Source organism: Protopterus annectens, chromosome 6.part0 (genome assembly GCF_019279795.1).
Source record: "Protopterus annectens isolate FY-2018-M chromosome 6.part0, PAN1.0, whole genome shotgun sequence".
NCBI classification, from domain to species: Eukaryota; Metazoa; Chordata; order Ceratodontiformes; family Protopteridae; genus Protopterus; species Protopterus annectens.
The window spans coordinates 1,723,927,264-1,723,954,847 of record NC_056737.1 but is presented as its reverse complement, the minus strand read 5'-3'; the positions used below and the strand labels follow the sequence as shown (position 1 = coordinate 1,723,954,847).

Below are 27,584 nucleotides of genomic sequence, written 5' to 3'. Positions count from 1 at the left end.
GAGCTGACAGTCCGAGCCTCACTGAGGAAATCAGTTACCAGATCTCCCTCAGACTCCTCCTTCAATCCACTACAACTACTCAGCACAATGGCCTCCCTATCATGGTAAGGTTTCATCATGTTAACATAGTGCAATTTGTGCTCCTGCCTCCTGCCTAGCAGTTCTACCATGTAGTTAACATCACTTACCTTGCTTACCACCTTGTAGGTCCCTCAAAGGCTGCTTGCAGCTTGTTGTGTCTGATAGGAATGAGAACCATTACCTGTTGCCCTGCAGCATACCCTCTAGCTTGAGCATTCCTGTCACACCAGACCTTTTTCTGCTGTTGGACTTCTGCCAGGTTCTCCTGGGCCAAGCCCATGAGTTCCCTGAGCCTTGTCCAGAGGTTTAGGACATATGTCACAACAGACATCTTCTGAGATTCACACTCACCTTCCCACTCATCTCGAATTAATCTAGAGGTCCCCTCACCCTATGCCCATACAGAAACTCAAAAGGTGAAAAACCCTTGGATTCCTGGGGAATGTCTTTTTGAATTTGAATTTTTGTATAGATTGAGTTTTTTTAATAATTTTGTTGTATTGTAGATATATAGATGATTTAATTTTTTTGTGTAAGGGTGGTGCAGAAATAGCCCCCCAATTTATTAATGATTTAAATGTAAATCGATTTAAGGTAAAATTTACAGATGGGAAAATCAGTTAACTATCTAGATGTTACTTTGGATCTCTGGAATGATAGTATAATAACCAGTATATACAGAAAAGGAACTGGAGATTGTAACATTTTGGATAGTAAGAGCTGTCACCCCCCACACACTATGGAAGCTCTAGCTTATAATGAGCTTTTAAGGGTGAGCAAATTGTGTAATGATGAAGTTGAACTAGAGAGAGAAATGTTAAGCACCTGTGTTAATTTCAAACAGAGAGGATATGACAAAAGGTTATTTCGAATGCTTTATATAAATTAACAGACTGCCATTCAACTTATAATAGGTGCTTTGTTAATAAGAGAAATGATAATAGGGAGGTTAATATATTACATGATGGTAAAAAGGTTTATTTTTTGACTATTTATAATATTCTAAGTAACAAAATTACTGAGGCTATTAAATATTATTGGATCTATCTGATTAATATGGATGGTGTAAAGAACTTGTATAGAGATCCCTGTATTTCATTTAAAAGAAGTAGGAACATTAAAGATATGTTGGTGCATAATAATTTTGTACAACCAGGTGAAGAGATAAATATACATCCTGTTGAATGTGGCACCTGCCCTTGTGGAAGGTGTTCAGTTTGCCCTAATATTACTAAGTGTTTTGAAAGAATCAATGGTGATAGATTTTGTTCCACTTCTGTATTTACATGTATGACTAAGTCAGTAATATATGCATTATCTTTCCCAGTAATTTGTTCTATATAGGGGAAACAAAAAGAATATTTAAGTTATGGCTACAGGAACATGTTAGAGATATAAAAAATAATAATGCTATAAGTCCTATAGCTTCACATTTATATACTTGTCATAATAGTGATTTATTGTCATTAAGAGCTTGTATTTAGGAACAAATTTTAGAGACTGATGAGGGGTTAGTAAAAAAGAAGTTGTTATATAGGTTCATAGGTTCATAGGTAGGTACTAGGCTATCTGCCCAAAGGCATTTATAAGCCTAGCCAGAATGTGTTGGCTTTCGCAACCCCTTAGATTAGTTCCCTGTGTCTCTGTCCAGCAGAGCCACTGAAGTGATCCCCGGGCTAAACTTTCTGTTTCCCATCCACTCATCAAGGTTTCTCTTGAAGAGTGTTAGCGAGGAGCTCTGCCTAATGTAGATTGGAATCTTGTTCCAAAGCATGGGAAGTCTCTGGGACAGGAATCTATCCCTAGAGCGTGTGGCTTGAGGGGATATGGTTTTCTTTAGGTGGAGCATATCCATCAATTCTGGGTTGGACATGGCCTTGTATATCACGCAGAGATCACCTCTGAGTAGGTGGTATGCAACCAAGTACAGCTGGAGTTTCTTCAGTCGAGCTGCATAGGGCATCTGTTTGAGGCCAGTGATCCTCTTGGTGAGGTACTTCTGTGGTCTTTCCAGCTGTTGCAGGTGTCTTGTAAGTTACATCCTAAATGGGGTGTTGTACTCTATGATGGGTCTGATGAGTGATGAGTAGAGGGGCACAATAACCTCTTTTGATCTGGCTGCGAACCTTTTTGTGATTAGGTGGGCCACACAGAAGGATTTTCTAACCACTTTGGCAATGTGATTATCAAAGGAGAGATTACTATCTACTTGGATCGCCAGATCCCTTATTACGTCTTCCGTATTTAGGGGACTACCACCTATGTGGTAGTTTGTGGGTACTTTGTTTTTTTCCAAAGGGGATGACTATGGACTTTTTGGCATTTAGCTTGAAGCCATGATTTTGTCACCAGGTATCCGTTTCAGTGAGACCCTTTTGGAGGATGACTGTGTCAGCCAGAGAGTCAATTATTGCCCCTAGTTTGCAGTCATCTGTGAACTTGGTCAGCCATAGTCCTCCTGTGCTTGCCTGTACCTCTGAGAAGTATATGCTGAACAGGAGGGGTCCTAGGACTGAGCCCAGGAGAACACCACTTGTAACTGGTTTAGAGTCAGACCTAGCTCCCACAACTCTCACCATGTGGGTTCTGTCCATGAGCCAGTTTGCAACCCATGTTGTGATGTAGGGGTTTATGTTCAGGCTGGTGAGCTTGTCTATGTATAGTCATACCCTTCGGGAAAAACAAGATAACCCCAAGCTACCATATAGGTGGCAATCCACTAAGCACAGAAGAGGTTATCAGGGACCTGGGGACCCAGGTTGACAGTGGCCTTTCTTTTGACACTCACGTTGCTAAAGTGGTTAGAAAGACCTTCTACATTGCCCACCTGATCATGAAGGGATTCACATCCAGATCTAGTGAGGTCATTGTTCCCCTGTACTCTTCACTTATCAGACCAATGATTGAGTACAATGCCCCATTCCGGATGTATCTCACCCGACATCTGCAGCAATTGGAGAGACCCCAAAAGTTTCTCACCAAAAGGATAAAGGGACTCCAAAATGTGTCATATGCTGCCAGATTGAAGAAACTCCAGCTCTATTCAGTCGCATACCGTCTGCTCAGAGGTGACATGTGCCTGACATACAAGGCCATGTCCAACCCGAATTAATGGACATGCTCCACCTCAAAAATCCAAATCCACCAAAACCACTAGAGCAAGCGACTTAAACCTTAGCACGGATATAAATAGGATGTGCTGGAGGGATAGATTTATCACTCAGAGACTCCCTATGCTGTGGAATAAAATCCCGGTCCATGTGAGGCAGAGCACCTCGCTGACTCTGTTCAAGAGAAATCTAGACCTGTGGATGGGAGATCGTAGGTTTACCCCGGGAATCATCTCTGTGTCACTGCTGGACAGAGGCACAACAAACTAATGGGCACAGTATTTTTTCATATAAGGGGTGGCGTAAGCCACAAAAATTTGGGCTAGGCTTATAAATGCCTTAGGGCAGATAGCCTAGTATAAACCTATGAACCTATGAACCTATGAACCTATAATACCAGAATGGGGAATGGTGTTGAAGGCCTTTGCAAGGTCTAGGTAGGCTGTGTGTACCACCTTTCCCTCATCTATAGCCTTGGTAACTGTCTCAAAGAAGTCCACCAGGTTCAGGAGACATGATCTGCCCTTAACAAAGTCGAACGGGGTAGGGTCCAGTGTTTGGAGGTTCCCAATGTCTCTGTTATTGAGTTCCATGATGATATAAAGAAACTTTGTATATTTTAAAGTTTAATACACTTCCTCCAGTGGGTTTGAATAATGAATGTAACTGGAGGATGTTTCTTTAAAAAAGTTTCTGTTCTTTTTTTATAAATGATTGACTAATTATGTTATTGTTTAATTAATTGCATTTAATTGCATGTAGTGTGTATATATATATATATATATATATATATATATATATATATATATATAGGTTCAATACACAATCTCGAACTTTTGAAATGCAGAATTTCAAAAGTTCAAGACCATGTAGCAGAAACCCCGGAATACCAAAAGACCAGAAGCGCGAAATTCAAAATCCCAATGTTCGGAGATATTGAATTAGCGCTTCTGGTGTTGCGGTTCAGGTAAGTATGTGTGTGTAAGTGTGTTTATGAGGGGATTTAGTGTGTGTAAGTGTATGTTGTGACTGTGATGTGTGTGTGTGTGTGTGTGTGTGTGTGTGTGTGTGTGTGTGTGTGTGTGTGTGTGTGTGTGTGTGTGTGAGGGACTGTAATGTGTGAGTGTGAGTTTGCCTTGTGTGTCTGTGTGATCTCAGAGTTAGAATATTTAAGTAGGGGGGTGTGGGGGGTGCAATGTAGTGTGATATGTTTGATTGTGGGGGGAAGCTGCATGTATGTGTGTGCTGTATGTGTGTTAGATGTTCGGGATTTTAAATTTCAAGCTTGTGTAGTTTCGGTATTTAGGGGTTTCGGGTTTATAGTCTCGAGCTTTTGAAATTCGTTTTTTCAAAAGTTTGGGATTATGTAGTGAGCCTATATATATATATATATATATATATATATATATATATATAGCTGTTATGTGGTGATTATTTTGTAACTCCATGAAGGCTGGTTTAAGCCGAGGCGCTAGAGTTTTATTAAATTGTTAAAACAAGATCTGTGGTACTTTTTTACTTTTTTGCAGGCTTGGTAGTTTGGTGTTATAATTTGCTGCATCATGGTTTGGTGATACCAGACCCACATGCTTGTCTTGAAGCCTGACTGCGTGTAACTGCATTAACACATAGTACTACCTCATCAAAATCCTTCCTTATCAGGACATCTGCAGGTTGGTAGTTTGGTATCCCTGTTGTCTCAAGATAACCTACTATTGGCATTTTGTCCTTCCCACTTACTGGCTCCCTCACCTTTTGTTCCCACCTTTCCTCCGTGGACATCTATATGCCACATGGCCCCACTGCTTGCATTCAATACATTTAACCCTAGGTCCTGGATCTGTACCTGGACTAGTGGCTTCCCCTGTTACTGGCAGAATCTGTTGGGGCAGTCTGGGCTGCCCATCATGGATTCCTTTAGACCCATGAGCAGTACTGGGGTCCCTTTCCTGTACAGGGATGCCCTGCTTGCTAGATATAGGTCTCTCTTCTTCCCCAACTCCTCTGAAGTAGCACATTGTGTATCAGCTAACCAGATCCTCATGCCCTCAGGCAAAGTGCTAAGGGTTGCTCCCTCACCAAAAGGTCTGCCAGCCCTTCAAAAGTGGTGATCTGACATCCACTCACCCACCTATGAAAATAAGTGCTCAGTTCAGTAACATATTCACACACTCTTTCATGTGCCTTACGTCTATGCTTATGAAACTTTTTCCTATAAGTTTCTGGTGTTAGCTTAAAAAATTCTAACATACAATTCTTACCAGCAGTATAATCAAAATATTCATAATCAGAAAGTTTAGACAACACAATTACAGCTTTACCATGGAGTAAGGGGGTCAGGAACCATACGCAGAGTGTTTGGTCAACATCATACTGTTTACATACCCTCTCAAACATATGAATGAAACTATCAAAAGTATCCCTCTCTGTAAACTGCAGAAGAAATTTACTGACCTTTTGTGCTTCTGGGGTCTGGATACTCCCTTCCCTATTACCTCCATGACTCTGTTGAAGAGTCAGCATCTCCTTTTTGTGCTGCCTGTGCCTCTCCTTCTCCTCAGCTTCCAGGCATAGCAGTTTCTCATTCTCCTCAGCCTGTAGATGTCTCAGTCTCTCAGCTGCTTCTGTTTCAAAATGCCTGGCCTTCAACTCAATTCTCTTTAGCTCCAGATGGATTTTTAAGTCCTCTGCAGAAAGGTTGAGCTATCCATTCTTGGAGTGCTGTACATCTCCACAGCCAGTCTGATCTCACTCCTGATTGCTGTTTTCTGATGCAGTTGTGACCAAAGCTGCAATCACGTCTGCCTTAGGTTTGCAAGCACTAGTCCCTTAACCTGGCACATCTCACCCAACTGACTCCTTGTCAGCTTCCCATACTCCTATGCTGACATGCTTGCCTGCTCTCCCTGACTAACTAAGCTAACAAAAGAAATAAAATAGTTGTAATCTAAACTCTGAATAGTCACTGCATGGCTGATTTAGTATACAAAAACACCTTCAGAGATCACTGTACATGAGCTACAGGAATTCACTATCTACACCACTGCAAGCCAATTGCCAAGCAATTAAAATGTGCTGCGGAGATCCCTCCACTGATAACCAATTAATATGTGGTGTGGATATCCCACCACTGCCAACAAATTAATATGTGAAGCCCATGCACTGGCCCAGTAATCAAGGAGCCTCTATCCTCACCACTAGCACCAGTGAGGGGCAGCCACATTGGGAAGGATAACAAATATGTATACAGTAAAGTACAATTTCCCTTAAGAGCACGCAGAGATCACAGTCAGTTTGGGGCTGGTTTCTCCCTTTCTCTCCAGATACCCAGTAAGACTCCCCACTGGCACAGCTATAGAGCACAGTTCTCAGCCGAGTAGTCAACCAGTTCTATGCGTCCCTGCCCAAGTAGTTGACACACACAATTTGAGATTTGGTTTATATACAAACACACAGACACTCCTGGGGAAGGCTGGCACAGGTTCTCCCGCTATGCCTCCTCCTGCCGGGCTATAAGATAGTAATCACTGCCACCAACTACTCTTATCAGCTACTCAAAAGGCCCTTACTAAAGGGTGTCCAATTAATACTGTGCAATATTATTATCCAAATAGTAAGTGGACGAACAGCAAGGCTTATTGGAGTGGTTTTGTACAGTATCAGCAAATACATGCAAGTACTCTAGAGCTTAAATTATCTGTACACAAAACAGCCACAGTTGAAATGTTTAAAAATATTTAATAATAAATAATAAAAACACAAGGCAAATCTTCTCAATTCAGCACAGTGCTAGTCAAGAGCTCAGAAATCACAGGAAAATGTTTAAAATAATACTGTAGAATAGTCTGACATAAATATAGAAACCACATACTAAATCTGACTAAATTCCTATCTAACTCTAAGAGCAATCACAGTTCTAAATAAACTTGCATTTAGAGCAAAGGCAGAGTACTGGTGAGTGGATGCTCTTCAGTCAAAATCCAAAATGCTCTCTTTTTCTCTGTCAGATCTCTTAAATTGGTAACACATCACTGCTGACTCATTTTAGATTACATCATTCTTCTCTGGTTCACAGGCTAGCAGAAACTCTGAGTTTTAACATTTCTTTGATCTTGCACCTGGCCAGGAAGCCATAAAAATAAAATACATTATACATGTAAAACCTTGCACTTAACTGTATTCTTAAAACAATAGAAGAAATTCCTCAGTCCAGACATTATGTCTCCAAACTTTGAGATCAAACAGTCATATAATGCTTGACTTATCAGCTTTCTTCCAGCAGAGTGCACTGTGGTTACATTTTTTGAAGTTCAACATTTAACACAGTTCTCTTACATTTAAGAAGACATGCCTGTGGATTATATTCATGTTTACAATGACATAAAATTATCTACAAAATTCTCTCTAGCTGAGCTGGCAGCCTTCACATATTTTCACAACTGTAGCACATCAGGAAAAGTGTGTTAAACATGCTGTAGACATAACTATTGCCCACAAAACGGCAGTATGTGATCTGTTATTTCCATGGCATATGTTTGACGTTTATTGATCTTATGCTGTGATGCCTCTTAGCTGCTGCAGCAAACGTTTTGCTGTTAACATGACATTCCAGTGAATTTTGGTGCTTCAGTGTGCTTTGGTATACAGATGTATACCTCCCACCTGTATGTGGCTTAATGATGTCCTCTGTCCCTGTGATCCTACAAGTGTCTGGATCTCTCTTACTTGCCATTTGTGTACATGTCCAGAGCTGCAAACCTAGGGCATATATACAGATCCATGTGTCAGTACTGTGTTGTCCTTTTTGGACAGGTATTGCTTCACATACAATGGTCGCACTCATTTTTGATTCCCTGTAAGGTAGCAATACAGTATGCAACACCACAACAATGCTATTGTATACATTGGTGCTTTAGTGTATCTTTGTTTGAGTGGTAGACCATCTGTTGGTTGCTTGCCTCCAATGTTTTGTAAGCTTACTGTGACACCTACCTGTGCTAGCTGTACGTTTATTGTTTTGAGCCATATATTTTTATATTTTAACCCCCCCTTGCTTCTATGTGTCACTTTTTATGTCTTTCTTCCCATATGAGTTATTCTCTATCATTTATCAACAAATGACCAGTCCTTCTTTAAAAGAAGGGGATTTAAAATACTCATGCCCTTTGAGCCTCCCTATGACCTTCCTTTTCCTTATGTCATTATGTCTGCCCCCCTTAACCAACACAAATTCTCCAGTCCTATGTCTGCACTCCTCAGTGTGCATTATATGTGCCCCTCTCACACATCATAATCCTCATATCATTTCTAGATGCACAATTGCTGAAACATTAGTGATGTAACATTCTATGCCACATCACCAAAAATTTTAAATGTTTTGTTTTTTAAATGTCTTCTGCTATCCATTGCAATCTATGTTATTCTGATAGTAACCTAACTCTATATTCACATATTTATGTCCTATTGATTTATACTTAGATTGCATGCTGTAGCCTCACAAAATTTTACACAGATGTGTTGTTTTCTGCATTTATCCCCATTAAATAACCTACATGTACATTTCCTCAATATCTGTGAAGTATCTGTTGTATTACAACCTATGTTGTATTACACCCTATGTGTTTTTTTTTCAGAATAGCCTACTCTTCCTTTGCATTGCTCCTTTTAGCATCTTGTGATTTTTGTTTCATATTTATAGGGGTTCTGAACTTTTGGCCCTTGTACATTTTACATTACTGCTAGGTGAATACTGCTCACCTATATGCTAATTTTGCACTGCATCTCATTTACATATTACATTGCTTGGAGAGTATATTCCACAAGATTGCATGAATCTGCTGGAATCTAACTATTTGTTATTGTGATGATGTGAGGTATTGCCAGCTATGCCAGAAGAAGTAAGGCAGTGGATGTGTAACATATGCCAGCACACCTAGCTGGAATTTTGTAAAGAATTATATGTCATTTGCATATCAAACTGATCTGTACAGATGCTTGTGTTGAAAAAGGTATTTGTACAGCTGCTTGTGTTAAAAATGTACCAACAGTGTGTCCTGCTGGACAGAAAAAGAAATATGCATGGATTATTGTAACTGTTTAAATGTATATGTTTTAACAGAGGGGACTGGAAGAGAAGAGGTTAATCTCAAGCCAGCTAACTTTGAAAAATCATAAGAAATGAAATTACTTAATTTAGGCCATAAAGATTATATTTTACAGTTTGGACTGCAGCTAGAGATGCAATGTCTGTGCCAGAGAATGGTTTATTAGCTTCTGTATGAAGAGTGGAAGTGTTCTATGGTTTTATAGCTTCCGGATGCTATAACACATCTCAGCAAAGCTCTGTCTTAATGTATGATAATACATATGTGCTAAATTCTGGTTCAGTTTCTATCAATGGGGCTAGTATGGGAACCAGAAAACAAGTGACCAGATGTATGTGATGTCATTCTATAATCTAGGGAAAAAAATGAAGTTTAATACTATAAGAGACTGAAGTCTCATTGCTGTCTGTTTTTGGAACCTGACATAGAAGGATCCCTCACCTACTTCATCTTGCCTTGCTCTAGTAATTGACCAGAGAATAGTAATTCTTTAGCTCAGTCGAGAAAATATAGTGAGATTGCCATTTGCATTAATATTAATTTCACTCAGTATAATTGGGTACCCTCACAAGAGTCATAGAGTAGCTTGCTTTGGAGTGTCTGGTGGTAGTGTAACTACCTTATAACCTGACCAGAAGGGGGAATAGCTAGTAAATCTGTGCCAGCCTTCCCAGGTGTGTGTGTGTGTGTGTGTGTGTGTGTGTGTGTGTGTGTGTGTGTGTGTGTGTGTGTGTGTGTGTTTGTGCGTGCATGTGTGTGTGCGTGTGTGTGTGTGTGTGTGTGTGTGTGTGTGTGTGTGTGTGTGTGTGTGTGTGTGTGTGTGTGTGTGTGTGTGTGTGTGTGTGTGTGTGCATGTGTGTGCATGTGTGAAAATCAAATCTCAAAGAGTGTGTGAGTCAGCTGTTTGGAGCAGGGACATGAAGCACTGGTTTCACAAAGAGAGTGCTGGAGAACTTGGCTTGGACACTTGGCTGAAGTTTCAACTTTATAGCTGGGCTAGTGGGGAGTATTAATGGGGACCTGGAGGGAGATAGATAGATTTATCCAGACCATGGACTGAGTGTGTTCTCTGTGTGTGGTTAGGGGAAATTGTGCATGATGCAGACAGCTGCATCTGGAAATACTGGGTGTATGCATTTTTGTTCTAAATGAATGTCCCTCTCAGAGGGCATCTGTGGAAAAAGTGCCATAACCCCGCTGTTGTTTTATTTTCTGTTAAACAGTAGTCACTGATCTGATGTAATGAACAGTGTCAAACAGTGCCTTTGCTACAGTCACCTGTATTGTTCTGGCTTAAGATTGTGCATGTGTGTGTGTGTGTGTGGGGAGGGGGGTTGCATTGCCTTTAAGAGTAACAAGTTAGCCATTTCTTTCATTTTCCATCAGAAGTATCAATATTGTATATGATAAGGGGTTATCTTTGGTGATATGGCAGGAGCAACAAGGGTGTGAAAATATCTGATCATTTCCATAGTTACACAGTGAGTAGTGTTGCTATCTTACAACAATAGCTTTGCTTAAGTCCTTGGCTGTGGCTACTTCTATATGGAGTCTGCATGCCCTCATTGTGTCTGTGTAGATTTAATCATGTGGTCTGGTTTCCAGCAGCACTGTAAAGAGATGATGTAAGTATACTGTTGTTCTTCTAATTTGCATGCAGGGAAATGTTTATTTGTGTGTGCGTGTGTGTGTGTGTGTGTGTGTGTGTGTGTGTGTGTGTGTGTGTGTGTGTGTGTGTGTGTGTGTGTGTGTGTGCATGTGTGTGTGCGCCTGCATGTGCATGTAAGGGTGGTTGGGCATTTGTGTGTGTGCATCCTGAGATGTACCTGATTTGTCATAGGATCATAGGAAGTTACTAGGCTATTGGCCCTGAGGCTGTTATAAGCCTAGCCAAGAGTTTAGCCCATGTTTAGATAAGTCAGCACCTGATGCCCCTGTCCAGCAGGAACATGGGTGGAATACCAAGGGTGTATTTTTTGTTTCACATCCAGTTATCTAAGTTGTGCTTAAAAGGGGATGAAGAGGTACTCTGATTGACGTGGAGAGGGAGTCTATTCCACAGATGGGGGAGTCTCTGGAACACAAATCTGTCCCGCCAAGTCCTGCTGATGTCACAGACCAGGTTGAGGCTGCGCATGTGGGTTACTCGAGTGGAGCTTGACTTATGGATATGCAGCAGTCCCATCAAGGAGGGATCCATTATCACTTTGTATGCCAGACAGAGGTCACCTCTGATGAGTCTGTATAAAACTGATTAGAGAGATAGGACTTTTAGCCTATCTGTGTATGGTAGATGTTTGAGGCCCTGAATTCTTCTGGTGAAGAACATCTGTGGTCTCTCCAGCTGCTGCATGTGCTTTGTGAGGTACATGCCGAAAGGCTCATTGTAATCAATAATGGGCCTTATAAGGGAAGAATAAAGGGATGTTATAACCTCCTTGTCCATGGATGCGATACCCTTACTTATGAGGTGGACCATGTAGAAGGCTTCCCATACAACAGAAGCAACATGGTGGTCAAAAGTCAGGTTGGTATCACTCTGGATGCGCAAATCCCTCACGACTGATTGTGTGCTTAGGACATTGTTATTAATGTGATAATTTGTGGGGACGTCACTCTCCCCAAAGGGGATGATGATGCATTTTTTGGTATTCAGCTTGAGGCCATGTTTCTGGCACCAGTCATTTGTCTGAGTGAGATCCTCTTGGAGGATGTTCATTTCACTAGGTGAATTGTTGACAGCACCCAGCTTGCAGTCATCTGCAAACAAATGTCAGACACATTGTCACTGACTACAACAGCTTGAACTATGTTACTGTTGTCTGTGATTTTAGTTTCATCCCAAACTATCAGTGTGGTACATTGCAGATGGATGTCTTTTGGGGGTAGGGATGAAGAGGCATGTTGGATATGTTTAACAGTAGCCACATAAAACAAATAATTGAGGCAGTTTGTCTTCATTTGAGTCTAATCCAACAGGGATAGATAGAAGATGACTGTAAAGATTGGGAAAAGATGGGCGATGGCTGCCAGCCTGGTCAAATAGAATTTGACACATAATTCTATAATTTGTATAAATAAATGTAAAATACAGGCTTGTGTTCTCAAATGAAAGAAAACACTGTAAAATGTGAACTTCAAGATTGTTGCAACATTGCCATCTGCTGTAAGGGAAACCAAGCCAAGCATTTCAAATGTTCTTTGAAGTTACAATTATCTAAAAAGTGGTGCCAAAGCGGCTGGCTGAACACATTATTTCTATTGTCTTAACTTAAAGAATAATTGTTAGAGACTACATGTGAAATGTCTTTTATTGTTGTAGTTTCCAGAGCAGGTGTTAGCTTGTAAATAATGCAGTTTGTTTGCCTGGGAACTCTAGACTAAATGCCAAAATGATGTAATGTGAATACTGGGAAAACCTAAGTGTCAAAATGCTGTAATTTGGGAGGGCCTTAGCAGAGCTGTTTGTCAGTGAGTTTAAAAGCTATTGTTGAGAGAGAGACTGTAACCATTTTGTCTTGGACCATCAATCCCAGCACTGCTTATCCTCTATATGTCTGTAAGTAGTATTGTAGCACTGTGTTTTCTCTTAAGAATAGCTAAAGATTAGAAAGTTAGATTTAGTGTTTTTCTTTGACATCAGACCTGTCCTACTGTATTATTTTAAGTTTCTGTGTGATATTTGAACTCTTAGATATCTCTGTGGTGTAGTAGTATTGTCTTGCATTTTTTATTATTTATTATTAAATATTTTAAACCTTAACCTGTGGCTGGTTTGTGTAGAGATAAGTAGGCTCTAGAGTACATTGCATATTTATAGAGTTTATTGTAATAAGCCACTCTAATAAGCCTTAGACTGAATAGTCACATTACCAATTGGATAATAATATTGCACAGTAATAATTGGACACCCTTTTAAGGGCCTTTGGGTAGCTGATATTTATTAGCTGGTGGTGGCAAAAATTACTACCATATAGTCTGGGTAAAGAGGCAGAGACAGAGAATCTGTGTCAGCCTTTCCCAGGAGTGTCTGTGAAGTTGTATAAATACTTATCTCAAAGTGTGGGTGTGTGTCAGCTACCTGGGCAGGGACATAAAGCACTGGTTGGACAGAGAGGGTACTAGAGGTTAGCTTGCCAGCTAGGTTGAGATCTGGACCCTATAGCTGTGCCAGTGGGGAGTCTTATTGGGGACCTGGTGAGCAAGGGAGCAACCAGCCCCAGACTGACTGTGATCTCTGCTCTTAAGAGAAATTGTACTTTGCTGTGTGTATTTGTTATCCTTTCCTCTTCTATGAGATGACCTCCTTAGTGTTGGTGATGAGGATTGAGGCTCCTTGATTGCTGGGCCAGGGCACGGTCATCACAATGACTATTTTTTTTTTTTTTTGGAGGAGGATAGGGAAGTAGACAATATCAATAGATAAAATGTATGTATCCTCATTTCTTGTAGTCTGCTGTTTTGTCAGTGAAGGTACTTCTTCATTGAAAGAAAAAATAAATAAGACTACATTTCTTCCTTTGCTCATTTTTTTCTTTTTGTTCAGGCCTCATTGGATCCAATAGTTGAAAACAGCTCTAAATGTACTTCAGAGCATCTATAACCTCCACATATTCTGTATAGCCCCAGCTTAATTTAGTTCACTTTTATTACATTACACGTTCGGTCAGTTAGGGGGAGACAAAATTGTGCAGGAGTAAGCAAAATTGAAGAATAATACTGAAGTTCTTTCTATGATCATGCTTTTGGTCATGCCATCATTTGACCAAAAGGTAGGGGGAAAAAATCTCCACAGACCCTTGGCTTAATTTGTTTATTTAATTAAAATTATTTCAGTGCATTCTTGGCCAATTAGGGTGTTTTGAAAGGATGCAGAAAGAAAAAACTGGAGACTTAGACTGAATTTCTTTCCTTAGTCAAGATTTTTGCTCAGGCCATCACTGGATCAAAAAGGTTGGTGGAAAAAAACTCTAAAATGCATCTCAGAAAATGTAGACTCGCACGATTTCTGGCCAGAATCCTGGCTTAATTCACTTATTTCTACCATAGTGCCTGGCCCAGTTAGGTGTTTTGACAGGATGCAGGAAAAAGCTAGAGTAAGAAAAAAAAAAATAACAGAAATGTAGAAAAAAATAATGTGGATAATGTGAAGAGGTTATTTGGGGGGGGGGTGAGGACTGGGGTGGTAGAAGCATTGGGGAATATGTGTGTGTGTGTGTGTGTGTGTGTGTGTGTGTGTGTGTGTGTGTGTGTGTGTGTGCATGAGGACAGCTAGAAAGGCAACATGAAATCTTGCACGAGGGTACCATTTCAACTAACACCAGCCTTGTCTGTGTGATCACTAATGTCTCACTGTCCATCTCTTTCTTTTACTGTAACTTTTTCATCCCAAATACAAATAGCATTCAAGAGGTTTTGCTCATTTATGACAGCCATTCTTTGAAGTGATCACAAATTAATTTTGGATTCGTCCGTGAGCTCTTTTGAAGATATTCATTAAGTCATGCATTGCCGCAACTACTATGAGGTAGATTTCCTATGTAGAAAGAGATAATGTGGTATGTGTGTATAATAACCAACTAGAAAACATACCAGTAGCTTATACAATAGAAGCAGGGAAAGGGCTTATAGAATCTTTTCTCCAATCATGTGTAATATTTCTAGACAAAACATGGTAGCTATGTTATTTCTAGACAAAACATGGTAGCTATGTTTCTGCTGTTTTCTTTAGTGAGTTTGGTTTTCTTCATTATATGCATTTTTACTGGAATATACAGGTTGATTATGAGCATAATTACTAAAATAAAGAATGTCATTTCTACTACAGAATCTTTTCTATTGTCTAGTTTGCAGAAAACAACTTTCTGCTTTCTGCAGAACTGATTGCAGAGGCACTCATTTAGGGTTTATGTTTGCAAATGCATATTTGTGTTTTTAGGTACATAGTCTATGTGTTATGGTTGCATTAACAAAAAAATGTGTTACATGTTTTATTTGTCCATTAGGATACTGCATCATCTGAATATAAAATTCGGCTGTAGAAAATGGCAACTTATAATCTTGTTTATAGTGTAGTATTTCACTCCACTTTTTTATTTTTCTTAGTATCTATCTATCTGCCTATTCTCAGTTCTCTGTGCTTCCACTAAACAATCTGAAATGACATACTCCACTCATTTCACATAGACACTGGCATATTTAATAAAGCAATAACCAACGATGTGATGTGGTATATTGAAGATTTACACATGGTTGGTGTGGTTTAATCATGAGGGTGAAGCCCGAGTGATTAAACAAAGGCAATCGTGGGTAATTCTTCAATATACCACAACCACGGAGTCGGTTATTGCTATTATACCATGACATTATTTGAGAAAAAAATAGTTACTCTTCTTAAATAATGTCTTTGTATAATGGTGGATTACTGTTCTTCCGCCCGTTGTGGTATACTGCATTCCCATGCATACCCAGTACATCAATGCTTTGAAACGGAAGCAACGGAGAAAAGAAAGTCTCCATTGCTCCTTTTTCTCTCTTTTTTTTTTTATTGTAAAAAAAAAGAAAAAAAAGTTTTGGGGCACTTTATACCATTAAACCAACGGAAAAAAGTCCGGGCAACCGGACCTTTTTCCGTTGGTATATCGTGGGATTTACAACAAGCACGCTGGTTGGGCTGGCCAATCAGCGTGCATGTTTTGGAATATTAATGGAGGGGGGGGTCATTGTATAATATGTATTATTAAATGGCAACATAGTATTATAGGCTATGTTTTACACTTCCTTTAGAGAATGCTGTATTTCCAAAAGCTGGGTTTATTATGACTATAACAGCTTTCTCGAAGAGAAGTTAGTATCAAAAACAGTAGCATACATTGGTCAGATGTGAGGTCTGTTCTTATGCTGAGTGAAAGAAGGTATGTGAAAAAAACATCTTGTTTGGGTAAGATCTGCAATTTTATCAGACTGAGTTACAGAAATCTTTTTTACATGCCATCAAAATCTGTTTTTGTAATACAGATGATATATGAAAGGAAAAGTGAATCTAACAAAAATAAATAACTATCTAACAAACATAACAAACCTCATTTCCAGCTCTGTTGAGTCAGTGAAGGAAATCTGACCTACTCCTTCCCAATGTGAGTAGAACACATTCTTGAATGTTTCAGATCAAAATCTGTCACCTTACAGGCAAATATTATTTTGAAGTGCTTTGGCAATGTTCCAATTCTGAAACACGTGTTGTTAAAACATATAGAACAAGGCTCCTGTCTTTGGCAGACAGATACAATTTTAATGAGAATTCATAATAGATTATGAATGCATGAACCTGTTATGAAGTCAGTTTAAGTTTAAATGATTTACTCTCCACCAGTTCAGCACATTCAGAAGAATACTAACAGTATGTTAAGGCTATGTGAGACTTCAAAACTCTTTTTTTCTGTTCATTTGTTAATTGTACAAAACTCATGAACCACAAGGGCCTGCTCACTTGCCTGTCATGAAATCACTGGTATCTTAAATAACCTGCTCAGAAACACATATTGTGCAAGATGAGACAGACAAAAAAAAACCCAGGACTGTCACATAAAGCTGGGTAGAAACCCCCCATCTATAACCTCTTGTACTGGCAGAATTTTAGAGCTAAACCTCATTAGGTTCAAATGATTGTGAGAAGTTTGGCAAAATGTTTACACTCCCAACTGGCTTTCATGGTAACACAATATTCCACACATAAATATAATACCACAAAAATTCATGTGTTGTTTTTTTAAATATTTGATATATACACCTTTATATTTTCCCTCAGTGTTTTGACTCCTGGGCTTGTTCATGTGGCTGTCGATTGCTGTAACCACTAGAATGCTGTTTTGACCCAACCTTCCCTTGAATTTGATTAATTGCATCTGGGGTTGTAACAAAACTGTTCCCATCTTCTCTGCTACCAAGATAACCAGACCTTATATAATACTGAAGTAGGCAACCCAACAACCTTTGTGGCAGATTTGACTTTGTCATGCAGACTGAGGATTACTATTCTACACTGTAGTCAAAATGTTTTCTGGTAGTATAGCTTATTTTACAGAAAAAAATGCTCAGAACAGCCAAAAACAATAAGCACATAAAGTTGTTACTTTAACTTAAAATGTATAAAGGCAGCTCTGTATTGCAGAAATGTTTCCACATGTGAAATCAGATGCGCTGTGACGTGGAGTAAAACTATACAGACTGACATGTTTACTGTTGCAGTTCAGTGTTTCTTTTATTGGTAGTCAGAAAAGCAGATTTCAAAGGTAGCATGAGGGGGTGGTGCTACAGCAAGCCTCAAAACTGTTTACAGCAGTTAACCCTCCCTTCTCTTTACAAAATTTACATACTCACACAGGCACATACGTCAGTGGCACCAAGAAGAGAGCTGAGACGGAGAGTTGGATTACTAACATTCATACTGTAAAAGAAGCATTTTCTTTCTGTATAGAAGGTGGATCCTCCAGATCATGGCTCTACTTCTTTTCAGGCATTCTCAGTTGCCCAGACGTTTGCTGGTGGCTACCTGTGTAACAGCACAAATGCAACGCTGGGCGACTTCCATGAGCAGAACAGAGGATCTCAGTCTGGCAAGTAGCAGCAATCTTACAAAGGAAGGAAAGAAAACCATAGATGATCTGCCTGGTCCCAGCCTGCTTACTACTGCCTACTGGCTTTTTGTCAAAGGATACCATGGCAAAAGCCATGAAATGCAAGTGAGTAACATTTATTCCAAAAGCCTGTGCTAGTCATTGCTTAAAATATCCAATATGCTGCATTATAACACTTCATGAAATTATGGTATAGTAACTTCTTCTGACATTTTAAGCTTTAAAACCAAATTAAGTTTATCAAAATAATGAAACATTGTCATTATATTTATAAAGATGATTAAAATACTCAAGATACCACTGTATCTATACAGTTTGTAAGTGGTAACACATACACAAGTTAGTTATGCAAAGAGAAACGTGAGCATAGCTGTAGATAAACATATTTTTAAGGATAAACCTGTCTCATTCAGCAAGAGTCCCTACTGCTAAATAAGGAAGTTCATCTTTTTTGAGAAATTATAGAATGCCTGATAAAATTGTGTATTTGACTATTTGTTAATTAAAATTCTTAGAACTTTATCAGAAATTATGATATGTCATCAGTTGTCAGCCTTCTAAAAACAACATATATTTCATTAATATCTTTACAGAGTGTAATAAGAAGTATTAGTGATCAAGTGAAATGATCATTATTATTAAAGTCTGGAACTGAACCCTAGTATTGGAGTGACAGTGGAACACTGACAATCAAAACATGCTGTTTCACTTTTAGTGTCTGCATTCCCAGTGTTGGGGTGCCAGCCCTCACATCCCATGATTCTTAAATATGCTAACTCCAACACCACTTTATTTTGGAGAAAAGTAAATTCTCTGAGATACCCCAATTTCAATCTTTAAACAAAAAATGCATTATACATTTGTGATTGTAGGTTAGAGTATTGATCACAAATTACCAGCATTAAAGCCAGGTTCCCATCATAAACAGTTCTATTCTTGTTGTACAGAAAAAAAAAAAAAAGAAAAAAATCCTCATCTGGAAAAATAAAACTACTTTGCATAGCGACAGGATAAGAAGTCATTTAACTCTTTATTTTATTTATTTAGTTTTTGGTGACACTCCCCTTACCTAAAGTAATAAATATGAATGAATGTTGACCATAGTTTTAATTATAACTCTGTGTTGGTGGTGCTGCGGTAGCGTTGTCACCTCATAGTAAGACGTTGTTCTGTTCGATTCTCAGCTAGAACGTCTTCTGTGTGGAGACAAGCGTGAATGGGTGTACCTTCGTTGAAGGTTGTGCATCAGGGCTGGCAACGCGGCACGTAAAAATCTATTGCCCATCATTAGCAGACTGGGGGTCCGCTGTGGCGACCCCTAACCGGGAAAAAGCTGAAAGACACAACAACAACAACTTGTTGTTCAGACTTTGTCCTTGTTTGTTTCTGGAAAAATAAAACTAGTTTGCATACAGACAGAATAAGAGGTGAATTAAATCTTTTTTCTTCTTTTTTTTGTCACATTCCCCTTACCTGTTTGTTTTGTCACACACTGATCGACCCCCACAGGGAACCCTTCTGTCTGACTGAATACTGTTTGTACTTCAATTACTGAGTTCTTGTATATAACCTGTACTGATTCTGTCAATGTGTCTGGGACTTTGAACCACAAAAGGACTTCCCAAATCAGCTTTCTTGCAAACTTGTCATATGCTTTTTTCCATGTGTGGGAATGCCCAGTTGAATTCTTTCTTCATCTCTAGCTTCTTCTCAAGTGTCTGTCTCACTGCCAACACTGGGTCAGATATGCTGCATCCTGATCTGAATCTGAACTGCTCAACTCTCATCTTACTTTGTACTACTGGACCATATTTATCAATCATCCTTGCTAGAACTTTCATGCAGTGTAATAGGTTTTTGATACTGCTATACTGTCCATAGTTGTGTTGTACCCCTTTGCTCTTAAACACTGGCACTAACAACCTAAAATCCTTTAAATGGTTAATTCTCTAAACCTCAATTTACGTGAGCTGCTCTGTGGTTGGCAACTTTAGCCAGAGACCTAGACTGCATCTAAAAGAAATCTGAGGCATCTACTGCATTCCACAAATATATATATATATATATATATATATATATATATATATATATATAGATAGATAGATATATATATATATATATATATATATATATATATATATATATATATATATATATTTATATATCTTAAGTCTGAATTGCACTTTATGTACTGTATTTAATTAATTTGCTGCTTTATTTCTTCTGTTTTTGCTGTTTGCAGCTGTTTTTACTTTGCACTTGAAATTCGCATTACTTCTTCCTTGTATAGGATAGGCTAGATTTAGACTTCCTGAATCTAGACTGTCTGATATTACTTGAGCACTAAAACCAGCCATCTTACATTAATAGGGCCTCCCTGCACCCTTGCAGCAGAAGTGTGTAGCCAGAACCTATCTGATTTAAGGATTGCTGGAATAAAGCTCTGTGAAGGGCTTCCCTATTGGTAGATTGTGTAAAAACTGTTTAAATTCATTTGTATTTAAGAATCGCACTTGCAGAGGCTTGCAATCAGTTTACCAGAGCTGCTCTGTGATTGGCAACTTTAGTCAGAGACCTAGAGTGCATCAAAAAGTAATCTGAGGCATCCACTGCATTCCACAAAAAAAAAAAAAAAAAAAAAAATAAGTGTATCTCAAACATGAATCGCACTTTGTGTACTGTATTTAATTAATTTGCTGCTTCATTTCATAGATTCATATGTAGGTACTAGGCTATTGGCCCTAGGGCCTATATAAGCCTTGTCAAATGGTACCCTGGCTTTTGCCACCCAAGAAAATTATTTTCCTGTGCCCCTGTCAAGTAGAGCCACAGAAGTGATCCCCGGAGTGAATTTCCTATCTCCCATCTAATCATCAAAATTTTTCTTGAAGAGTGCTAATGAGGAGCTCTGTTTGAAATAGATAGGTAGTTTGTTCCAGAGTATTGGAAGTCTCTAGGACAGGAATCTATCCCTCCAGCATGTTCTGTTTATTGTGATGACAAGGTTTAGGTCCCTAGAGCATGTAGCTCGGAGAGATTGGGATTTCTTTAAGTGGAGCATGTCCAACAGCTCTGGGTTTGACATAGCTTTGTATGTTAGGCAGAGATTGCCTCTGAGTAGGTGATATGCAACAGAGTAAAGCTGGAGTTTTTCAAGACGGTCTGCGTAGGGCATCTGTTTGAGGCCAGTAATCCTCTTTCTGAGGTATTTCTGTGGCCTTTCCAGTTGTTGTAGATGTCTTGTGAGGTACATACCAAAAGGGGCATTGTACTCTATAATGGGTCTAATGAGTGATGAGTAAAGGGGAACAATGACCTATTTTTTTCCTGGATGAGAAAAGTTTTGTGATGAGGTGTGCCACATAGAAGGATTTCCTGACTACTGTGGTGATGTGATTATCAAAGGAGAGACTACTGTCCACCTGTGTCCCAAGGTCTCTTATCACACTTTCGGTGTTAAGTAGACTACCACCTATGTGGTAGTTCATAGGTAGAGTTTTTACCAAAAGGGATGACAATGCACTTTTTGGCATTGAGCTTGAGGCCATGGCTTGGACACCAGGCATCTGTCTCAGTGAGGCCCTTTTGTAGGATGTCCACATTGTTAGGAGTTTTGGTTATGGCTCTTAGTTTGCAGTCATCTGCGAACTTTGTTAGCCAAAGACTTTCTATGTTAGCCTGTACTTCAGAAAAGTAGATACCAAACAGGAGAGGACCTAGGACTGAACCCTGTGGTACTCCACTTGTCACTGGTCTGAAATTGGATTTAGAGTCTGCTACTTTCATAGAGTGGGTTCTGTCAGTGAGCCAGTTGGCAACCCATCTTGTGACATAGGGATTTATACCTAGTTTAGTGAGTTTATCTATAATCCCAGAATGGGTGATGGTGTTGAAAGCCTTGGCGAGATCTAGATAGGCTGTGTGAACCACCTTACCCTCATCTACAGCTTTGGTGACTGCTTCAAAGAAGTCTATCAGGTTTAGGAGACATGATCTGCCTTTTACAAATCTGAACTGGGTAGGGTCCAGAGTTTGGAGGTTACCAATGTCATTGTTTATAAATTCCATGATGATACGTTCCATAGCCTTGCAAAGGCTGTTTCTGTTTTTATTGTTTGCAACTGTGTGCCCTTAGAATTTGCATTACTTCTGCCTTGTATAGTATAGGCTAGATTCAAACTTGCTGAATCTAGACTGTTTCATATCACTTGAGCACTAAAACCAGCCATCTTACATTAGGAGGGCCTCCCTGCATCCTTGTGGCAGAAGTGTGTAGCCCAGAACGCATCTGAGTTGGGGATTGCTGGAATAAGGCTTTGTGAGGGGCTTTCCTGTTGTCTAAATTTGCTTGTATTTAAGTTTTGCATTTGTGTGTAGCTGCACACCACACAACAGGAGTTAGCAGTACTTTGTATAGATGCAAATGCCTACAATAACTTTTTTCCCTAGACTCCAGTCAGTGAAATCCTCCCAAGCTTCCTTGCTGCTCTTCAGGCAACTCAGCCGTGCACTTCTGCACTGTAGGCAGCTCAAATGATCACTGAGCAACATCGACCAACTTTTCATTCCTGATCTATAAAATAAGTCCCTTTTTGCCCCGAGTAATAGCTGATCCAATTTGCCTTCTCTTAAACTAATACTTAGGATTTACCTGCTACTATGGACAGTCAGTTTCACGATATTTCTCCAGCTAAACTGATTGACATGGGCATCCTGAGGCAATGCAGAAATTGCTTCATGTGTACTAACAACCATCTGCTCCTACAGCAAACAAATACAGTATGTGATAGATGTAACTATACCATGAAACTTGAATCAGTCCTCTCATGTAACAATAAACAAGTCATCAAACAGGTTGTCAGCACACACACCTCACCTCTCACACAAGCTAAAGTCAAGACACATAAACCCACATATATGGAGGCATTCATCAAGAGCCTTCCAAAAGACCAGAGACATTCCAAGTGTAAACAACACACACATACTGGTACACAAACAGACCCACCACTACACATAACAACATACATATCAGTGTCTCAACAATTAAGCCCCTAAGGCAAAACACCTCTAAACCAATTGTCCTGGTCACAGGCAACTCAATAGTAAGACACACAGTTGTCTTTCAACAAGTTGGACAAGGGGAAGGTCACGGTCAGCTGCCTGTTAGAAGCCAGGATCCATGCACCGACTCAAGTCATTCAGCAATAATTACAGGTATGACTCTGTCATAGTACATGTTGGAATGAATGAGTTCAGACATTCCTCTCTGGACTATACAAAGAGAGACATGACTGAACTCTCAGATTATGTGTCTAGGCAGGTAGGTCCCTCACCCTAAGCAGCATTCTACCTTCAGCTAGGATGATGCCACAATACAGTAAAAAAATGATTGACTTCAACAGTTGGCTTGGCGTCTGGTATCACTCCAGTGGGTTCCAGTATTTGTCAGCTTGGGAAGATGTGGTCGACAGACCATGATGCTTTGCCAGAGGTGAGCTTCACCTGTCTCCTCAAGGCTTTCTGATAGTGGCAAAGACACTTGCCCCCCCCCCATAGTGCCTTTTTTAGGCTGTGTCAAAAACAACAAAACTTCTGTCATAAAAAAAAAAAAAATCCACTAGAGACAATGACAAACTCAAGGTCATGCTGCTTAATGCTAAGAGCCTAAACAATAAACTGCACTCCCTGGAAGCACTCCTCACCTTGGAAGATGCTGATATCTATGCAGTCACTGAGATTTGGTTCAAGGCTGCAGACAGCACCTCGGCTATACAAGGCTACAGTACCTTTCACACGTTCAGACCCAAGAATGATTGTGAAAGAATGAAAGGAAGAGGTGTATCCACCTTCATTAAATCCAGATACACCTCAAGACTAGTGAAACAGTACGACTCTCTTGAGCTACTCCAGGTCCAAATAATTATAGGTAAAATACCCTACCACATCATAGCTGGTCCCCCACCATTAACCAGGAGAATTACACCACCTACCTGAACTTGCTAGAGTTGCTCAATATACAGCCTAACACCTTGGTCATGGGAAACTTCAACTACCCATCCTTCAATTGGGTGGCTTACATGATCACTAACACAATTTCTCTGAGATTCCTGGAATTTGTTAATTCAAATGCCCTGGAACTGTTAGTCTGCACCCCGACAAGGGGCTCAAATGTTCTAGAATTAGTACTCACCAACATGGGGGGAGGCCACTGCACTACCCCCAGTGTGTTGCCCTCCCTGGTTAAGTCAGACCATAAATTTGTCTCATTTGAAGTAAAGATTAGATCTGATACCTCCACAAGGGGGAAAAGAACTGAAAAATGTCTCCAAAGCAAACTATAATCTTCTAAGTGATGGCATAAAAAACTTGAAAGCCCTTGCTAACACAGCCAACAATGAATCCTATGCAGAGGAGTACACAAATGCCCTGCATAGCCACTTAAGGAAATGTATTGACTTGGTGGTACCTGTCAGGACTAAAACCAGGCCCTCTCAAAAAAATACCCTGGTGGACTGCAAATATAAATAAGTTATATAACAAAAGAAAGAAACCAATCTCTAAGAGCAAGAGGGAACTTACTCAGCAAAGGAAGATTACTCTTCACAGTTTAAACAAGCACATCAGAAGCTTTGTTAAATCCACTAAAGCTAGTTATGAGAATAAACTAGCATCTCTGGCTAACTACAGTCATAAGGTATTCTATAGCTATGTCCAAAACCTAAAAGAGAATGCCCAGCCATGTGCCGAACTTGTAGTGGATGGTACCACTCACACTGAACGTGAAGAAATTGCCAACCTACTAGCTGACAGATTTGGTGATAATTTCACCCCCCTTCATACTAGCCATCCTCCATAGCATTCCTGTCACCAGTCCTCTACCAAGTATCTCCAAAGAGCAGGTCATACAAGCACTCCCCAAGGCCAAAAATACTGCCTCTATGGAACCAGACAACATCTCAGGTTGCTTACTAAACAATCTAAAACAAGACCTAGAGGAACCACTAAGCACTTTTTTTAACCACAGCATGAGCACTGGCTTTATGCTGGTGGAGTGGAGGACAGCAACAGTATTCCCCTTGTGCAAAGGGGGTCCGTCAACTGACTTTGTAAACTATAGACCCATTAGCCTGACCAGCTTTATCTCTAAGGCCATGGAAAGAATTATCATGGAACTTATCAACAAGGACATAGGGGGCCTTCAAGCTCTTCACCCAACCCAGTTTGGTTTTATCAAGGGGAGATCTTGCTTATTACACCTGGTGAACTTCTTTGAGAATGTTACCAAACCCTGGACGAAAAGAAAGCAGTACATAACACCTATCTTGATTTAGCCAAAGCATTTGACACAATTCCCATACCCCTCACTATTCGGTACTTAAACTTGCTTGAATTACCACAACATCTAGTATTCGTACAGCTACTGTTAGTGTACAAAATAATATACAACTCTTCTTCTGCCCAGCTATCAGCAACACCCACCACCACTAGCTTCCAAATTAACTCCTTCACTCAGCTAACAAACAACTACTTGAAATTTATAAAGAAAAGAAATATATAGGGCACAGCTAATATTCCATCTGAGTGGCCAAACTGTGGATCTCCATCCAGATCCCTATCAGGTCATTACCTAATAGTCATTCATTTAAGCCTTTACTAAAATAATTCCTTTCCATCTCTTGGGTATATTCCAGGATCTTACCATGTTAATACCACAAGGGTCTTTTTTCCACATAACTTCATTTTCTTTATGCTCTCTATCTTATTTAATCTGTCTCAAACCAATATTTTTGATTCCCCTTTTGGCCTGTTTTGGTCTAACACTCTGTACTACTTCATAATACTGCTGTTTAACTTAATTCAATATTTTCTCTCTTGTGTGACACTGTAGAGCCAAACTTTTGCCATCTTTCACCAATGCTACCATTTTTTTCTGTTCATGCTCATTTTGCATTTATCCTTATTTTTTTTTTCATTTTGTATCATACCTATATCAGAAGCATTTATCTTGCACATTTTGTATAAATTTGTTTAAAGTGTATATTCTTCTCTTATCATTGTATATTTTATTTTGAGAGATATTAAGCTTCTGTTGCAATTCGTATTCCATGGAGCATTTCTCCCAGGGCCTCTTCTAAAAATAGGTTCTTGCCCAGTAGGATTTTTCTTTTAAACAAAAAAAAATAAAATAAGTAAAATAAATAAGTAAAATAGATTAACGTCTTCAGTCTGCTCTGCAAATTTCATTTTGACAGTGGATATGCAAATGACTCTGTAGTCTCCATGTCCACAAAATGCTGGTAGAAGTGCAGTCTTGTAGTGCATTGTAGCAGATGTTTGGCCGAACAAACATACTGTTCTTCAAATGGCAGAAACCCATAGATGCAACTACTTTCAAATATATAAGCTAATCAAAACATGGATCACACAAATACATCTGCCAACCATCTTGATTCTTGTCACACAGACAGTTCCTCACATCAGTGATACAACTGGCTTGAAAGAAAAAATAAATCTATTCAGAATGGATTCATTGGGCCAGAATCCAAAAGAAAGTTGAGGACAACACAGCAGACTGAAGGAATATGTCAAAGCATCAACTGCAGATGTGATTTCATAACATACATTAAAACAAGACCAAGTAGTTATCTATTTAGTGTGTGATAATTACAGACTACATGTATGCCCACCAGATTCCAAAATGCAATGGGCATGCCCAACACGACTTAAATGTGACAAAGTTCTTTGCCAACAACGTTGTGAAAGCACTCAGAACAGGCCATGTATGGATTATCTTAACTCCAATATATTCTACACATTCCTAGGGAATCCTGTGGACTCTGCAAGCCTTATTTAAAAAATGCAACAGGTGTTTAATACACTCCAGCAGGCTGGGGTACTGCAAGCCATACTAGAGGATGATCTGCAAATGTGTTCTAGAAGGCAGCCAGCTAGGTGCCGAGCCAAGCTATAGCAGGATGTGTGCAGCCTGTATGTATGTTCACAGTCTGTGGGGTAACCCAGTACCTATAGAAACAAAAGTGCGCCTGAGTCTGGGTATACTGACCTCTGGGACATTTCAGCAACATATGGGAAATGCTGTAGGAGTGTCCCAGACAGCTGCCAGTCACATCTTCTCACAATTCCTGGTAGCAATGTGCCCCAAGGCGGATGAATATATCCACCTCCCAACAACACCCATGAAGTGCAGAACTGCCGTGCAACAGTTCTATGTCATAGTCAAAGTTCCACATGTCTTGGTGCAATCAACTGTACCCATGTCCCAATTAAAACCCCAGCTGTTCCTGATGCTGAGCGGTACATCAATAGAGAGGAATAGCTCTAGCTCAATTTTCAGGTGGTGTGTTCAGCAGATGACCTCATTACTAACATCATGGCAACAAACCTCGCATGGATGGAAAGTGGCCTGAGGGCCATTTTCTAACATGGTGAAATTCCTGAGGGTCTGCTACTACTTGGTAAGTTTAGGACCAGGTAATTAGAATCTAGACCTGACAACAGTAAGGATGAGAACTAAATATGTGTTTTCTCCTTCCTATAAACTGGTGACTGTGGTTATCCAGTGGAGCCTTGGCAAACAACACCATACAGAAACTCATCGACCCCTGCCGAGGATGCATACAACAGAGCCCACA

The 27,584-nt window shown here is 39.7% G+C and overlaps 1 protein-coding gene across 1 annotated transcript in view; it reads left to right on the top strand.

Annotated features, from left to right (window-relative positions):
- The first annotated feature begins 17,659 nt into the window (after nucleotides 1-17,659).
- The window catches only part of LOC122804911 (sterol 26-hydroxylase, mitochondrial-like), a 755,523-nt gene continuing 745,598 nt past the window's right edge, over nucleotides 17,660-27,584 (top strand). Inside the window, exon 1 of the mRNA XM_044075121.1 lies at nucleotides 17,660-18,036. Within this exon, the coding sequence (XP_043931056.1) occupies nucleotides 17,791-18,036 (246 nt within the window). The 5' untranslated portion in view covers nucleotides 17,660-17,790. The remainder of the gene's footprint in view (nucleotides 18,037-27,584) is intronic.